This window comes from Alligator sinensis, unplaced genomic scaffold (assembly GCF_000455745.1).
Source record: "Alligator sinensis unplaced genomic scaffold, ASM45574v1 scaffold1559_1, whole genome shotgun sequence".
Classification (NCBI taxonomy): Eukaryota; Metazoa; Chordata; order Crocodylia; family Alligatoridae; genus Alligator; species Alligator sinensis.
Genome location: NW_005843021.1, coordinates 9,119 through 14,527, shown reverse-complemented (window position 1 = coordinate 14,527; position 5,409 = coordinate 9,119). Strand labels below are relative to the sequence as shown.

Here is a 5,409-nt window from a genome sequence, read left to right as displayed (position 1 = left end):
CCAAGTGATTGTATCCAGCCCACCAGCGAGCAGCCACAAAGTCTTAGGATCTGGCCCGTGGGAAGCCGGCTGATTTGGCTGCTGAGTTGTGCGTCCTGGCCTCATCTGCAGCTTACCCTAGCTCCCGCCCTGCGCGCTAGAAGCAGCATGGGGCCAGTGTGGCTGGCAGGTTCTGGGTGGGTATCTGAGCATCTGCCTGGGTCTGCACTGCATGCTGTGGTATCAGCAGAGTCACCTCGATCCCTGCTGGGATCTTGTCAGCTGAGGATGCCAGATGGGCCCAACCTTAGCCCCCTGGCAAGCACAGAGGGATCCTGCCTGGTGGGGGGCCTCCAAGTTTCTGTTTGCCCAGGGCCCCAGGAAATCTTAATCTGCCATTGGCCATTACCAGTCAGCTTTGCTTTTGGTGTGTGAGCTGTGGACGAGGCTGGGACGTTGTGAATTGGAGCATGCTATAGCTGCAGGGCCAGTTTAGGCAGGGTGGGGAGAAAGAGATTGGGTATGTGTGCTGTACCTGCAGGGAGGGCTCAGCTTAAGGGCTAAATTTATGGCCTGAGTATTTAGAATGGGTTTTATTATAGTGATCAAGGCACTGGTAGGCTTCCAAATTTCTTTAAAATTGTAAATATATCAAGAAAACATTGTATTCAACTGATACCTATATATAGTGGCCTTTCATGTTAATCAAGGATTTGGGGGTTTTAAGTAGAGATTTGTGATTTTTTTATTAGAGAATTGGTGATTTTTTTTTTATCAGGGAAAATCAGGATCCCTCACCATGAGATGCAACCTAGCTGTTGGGAATTAGAACAGAAAAAAGATTCCTGAATGTCAGTGCTTTTTTGATGTCTCCTTTGATTTCCATTACGTGCTTTCTCATGGAGTAAAGAAAACTAGTTTATATAAAGAGGTGTGTGAACAAATGGACACATCCAGGGAATATGAAAAAAAAAGAGGAAACAACAAGAAAATTGCTTTTCAAGCAATGTGAACACATACCTCCTGACAAGGGGCTGCTCCTAGAGCCAGATCTGTGTAGAGGAGCATCTGATTCAACCACAGGCAGGAGTTATGATTTCTGTATTTGGACAGCAGGTGCCAGAAGAGTAAAAAATACCTACTTGTGATAATCCTGAGGGTGTTATGGATAGCTCTGGTCTGGGATGCTTATAAGAAATTATTTAGCAAATTCTGTTGTTGTCTTACCCAGAGTGTGGTTTTTATGGGGCAGAGGGAAAGGGGGGAGGAGGAGGGGCACAGAGAGAGGAATCAGCTGTAATGATCTGTTCTATGTGCTCTGCACTTTTGTAACAGGTGCCAGTCCTGGATGGGCCGTTCTTTTATGTAGTTAGTACAAATCTCAATGTATAAGCAACTTAAAGTCATAATTAATCATTGACATTATAGTTCTTTCGCTTTAAAATGCCTTTGTACTAAAAAGACATTTCCAATGACCTTTTAGTCAGTGGATTTATTCTTAGAAAGCAATCAATGAGTTTATTCTCAGAATTTCTTTTCACCCCATTTATTTTGCCAAAAATTAAAGGGTTGCTAGTCAAAGCCGAAACAGCTGCATATCAAGACTTGCTCAGCAATTCATTTTAAATGAGTTTTGAAACTACAATCAACACTACAAACTAAAGCTGCTGTTTAACTACATTGAGCCACAAAAAATAAGAAAGTTATCACTCCTTTAGGATATGCTTAAGTCCTCTGGCACACATTTACTTAAAGGCACCCTGAGATTTGATCCCCAACCCCAACAATCATACCTCCTACCATGCCACACATGCATGGCAGGAGGCATCAGTTTGGAATCAGGTATCAGGTCCCAATCATGTCCTGTCTACTGGCCAGTGCAGGGGGAGCTGGAGACGATGATCCTGAGCTCCCCCTGAACAAGCAAGTTGAAAGCCAGGTGCCTGCAGCCTGGCATAACTCAGTATGGTATGAGGCTGACAATCAGCTGAATGCTGGCGCTGGTTCTGGAGCACTTGTTCAATTTAAGGTGCCATCCAAGCCAACTATAAAAATATTCTACATTATATAAAAGAAATGCAAAACTCTAGAACTCGTGGTTCAGAGATGATACCTTTTATTAGACCAACTAAGAAATTGCAAAAAAAATATTTTTTTCTGCAAGCTTAGCACACATGTGCCCTTCCTCAGGCTCAGGGAAAATTAAAGACGGTAAAAAGTTCCCACAGGTAGAAAACAAACTTCATTTTTGCAAGGAGGAAGCGGAAGGTAGAAGTCTATTCCTCGGGGTCCATGAGAGTGTCTTTGTGAGTTGTTGTCTGACGTGCAGATAAAGCAGGATTCCTTCCCTGGTGGTGTCAGATGGCAGAAAGGCAGGGAGGTGTAGAAATCTTTCTTGCTGTTCAGCAATGAAGGTAAAATCCAAAATGGACTAAAATTCAACATCTTCCATGTTTCAGGGATGTATTTGGTAGCCGTGTAGGTATATGCACATGTAACGTCCTTGCCATTTATGCCACAATTAATGCATTGATTGTGGCATAAATATCACATGTAGAAGGGCCCTAATACACCTATTATAAAATACTGATACTAAATATGAAATTAAGAACCAGAGCAAATGCCTCCTTCGTTCACTTACAGATGCCTTAAACCATGAGCAGTATGGTAGTTAGCATACATGTGTATAAGTGCCCTATGATTGCTAACTACCATACTGCTCGCGGTTTAAGACATCTATAAGTGACCAAACAGGCATTTACTGTGGTTCTTAATTTCATATTTGATATCAATATTTTATAATAGGTATATTAGTGATTGTCCATGTACTGCTAAACTTGCCTGGTACACCAAAGCATCTCTCTAGTTTTTAAACCATGTCTGCGCTGTCAGCAAAGAGAGATTATTACCGTTACATGAGTTAGGCGTCCAGTTTCCAATGAGATCAGGTTTCTACAGATCATACACTTTCATAGCAGTTCAAGTACACTGTCCTCATAAAATCCTCAAATAAGGAATATGAGAATCCTCACTGATTGTCATATGTGTATATGCTGACATGGTGATAAACAAGACATGTTCATAACTACATTTGGCTAACCCAAGTTATCTACTTGGATTTAAAATAGTAGCAAAAAACAAGGTTTACTTTAACACAGGACTACTCTTAAAAGTTCAATGCCAAGTCACGGATGGGTTTCAAGTTGAGCTGCTGAGTTCATTTAAACCCAGGAGTTAACCTTCTCATTGCTATTGGTTTTAGTCCCCTCGGCTTACACTGCTTAGTGACCCCAAAGCGAAGGACCTCTGTTTTTTAGCAATCAAAATGGATGAAGAAAGACAGAAATGCACATGAAGATAAAAGGCAGACAAGGTTCTTTGGGTAAATATGGTATCTTTAATTAAACCAATTAAATACAGAGCTATAAACAACACTCCTGAAATATGAAAAGCAAAGGTGGTCTAAGCTGAGGTGCTTTTCCTCATTAGATTTTTTAACAGATTTTTTTTGGACAAAACATTAACAATTTTGTCAAAACATTTCCATCTGTATTCAATTTTTCCATGGAAGAAGGAAGTATGAAATCCTATTCTGTCCTTACAGCAGTAACCTCTTTGCACTCCCAAACACTGGAGATAAACAGCTGCAACCACCCCCTTATTGGGACACAGAAATGGAGGACGTAGGGACATTTGGGAACAATACACACAGCTCCATCTATAGAAAACACTCCTGTAATTCTGAGAAATGGGGCAAGGGCAGATCTTGACAGTGCTACCTACCGAGGCAAAGCCTGGATCTTGTATGGCTGAGGGCCCATGGCCATGCCTATTCTGAACTGGAGGTTGAGCTTCGTGTTCTTCGGTGCCTGGAACGTGAACTTCTGAAAAAGGGCAGTGAAGAACAGGAACAGCTCCGTTCTAGCCAGCTGCTCTCCCAGGCAAACCCTTTTCCCTGAAACAATAGCAACATTTGTGTGTATCAGCTAAAGGACGGTGTTAAAAAGCTCTACCAGCAATGGTACCTTTTGTAAGTAAAAACAATGGGCTCCTATAGACATGCAGTGAGGCTGCTCCGATGTGCTGTAAATCCAGCAGGTTGGAGCAAACTCAATGAATCTAGCATGCTGGAGTGCAGAAATTAATGTGCTCCACCGGCCTCTGGCATCGCCTAAGTTAATGATCATTAAGGATGCACATCTACACATGTACACCCTTAATGTGCATTAAAAATGGGGAATTTAGGCTGCCAATTTAATGCACATTAGCCTAAGTTAATACTCATTAAGGATGCACATCTACATTTGTACACCCTTAATGTGCATTAAAAATGGTGAATTTAGGTTATTTGCACCTACATTTCACACCTGCAAATGCAAGTATCAAATTTAGCCTCGAATAGTTAAAGTGCATTAACAAATATATAGATACTTTAAAGCGCATTAATGCTGTGTAAGTTGACTGACTTGGGATGAACTTTAGTCTCAAGTCAGTTCACACGCAACATTAATGCATTTTAACACCTGCACATGTAGACCCATACCTAAACCCGCTTCATGTGCATTAAGGTAATGCGCATTCACTTTAGGCATGCGTAAATGCACATGTAGACGCCCTGTCACCACTGAGAACAGTCCAGCTCCATCCTCTTTTGGAACCACCCTTCAGGTAGTTAAAGGCTGCTATCAAATCCCCCCTCAGTCTTCTTTTCTTTAGACTAAATAAGCCCAGTTCCCTCAGTCTGTCTTCAGAAGTCATGTGCCCTCAGCCCCCGAATCATTTGTGTTGCCCTCCACTGGACTCTTTCCAACTTGTCCGTATCCTTTCTTTAGTAGGGGGGCCAAAACTGGACACAGTACTCCAGATGCGGCCTCACCAGTGAAGAAGAGAGCAGAATATTTACCTCCCTCAATCTGCTGGCCACACAGTTCTGACTTGACTTCACTTCCTGGCCTTCAGACATAACCAGGACCACCCACCGCCTACGCTATGACAAGGCTGAGCAGGCTGCACCCCAACCCCAGAATCCAAACCCTGACCATGACTGTAGCTACCCATTTTCCATGGGTCCTCCATAATTAATAAGTTTGCTCTGGGCTTTTCCTAGGTAGAAACACAGAGGCCCAAACCTGGTGCTAGTGGAGAGAATCAAGCAGATCTCACCTGCTGAGAAGGGCAGGAAAGCCTCTCTCTTCCTGAACTGGCCATCCTTCAGAAAGTGCTCAGGGTTAAAAGCATCAGGAGTTTCCCACTCGTTCCTGTCAAACAGCACCGACATCAAATTAGTGATCAGAGTGATCCCCTGGAAAGAGAAAGAAAAGGACTTAAAACCAGTTCTGTTTCTTTGACTGTAACCTGGAATGGAGTGAAGGGCAAGGGCCTGTCTTTTTTTATCTTGCAGATGGTATAAAGAGCAGGTTTTTTGTTTGT

General features: G+C 42.7%; 1 protein-coding gene across 1 annotated transcript in view; it reads right to left on the bottom strand.

The window, feature by feature from the left end:
- Window positions 1-3,356: 3,356 nt before the first annotated feature.
- LOC102371261 (cytochrome P450 2J2-like) overlaps window positions 3,357-5,409 on the bottom strand; it is a 9,137-nt gene continuing 7,084 nt past the window's right edge. Inside the window, 2 exon segments of the mRNA XM_025193145.1 lie at window positions 3,357-3,934; window positions 5,143-5,281. Of these exon segments, the coding sequence (XP_025048930.1) occupies window positions 3,759-3,934; window positions 5,143-5,281 (315 nt within the window). The 3' untranslated portion in view covers window positions 3,357-3,758.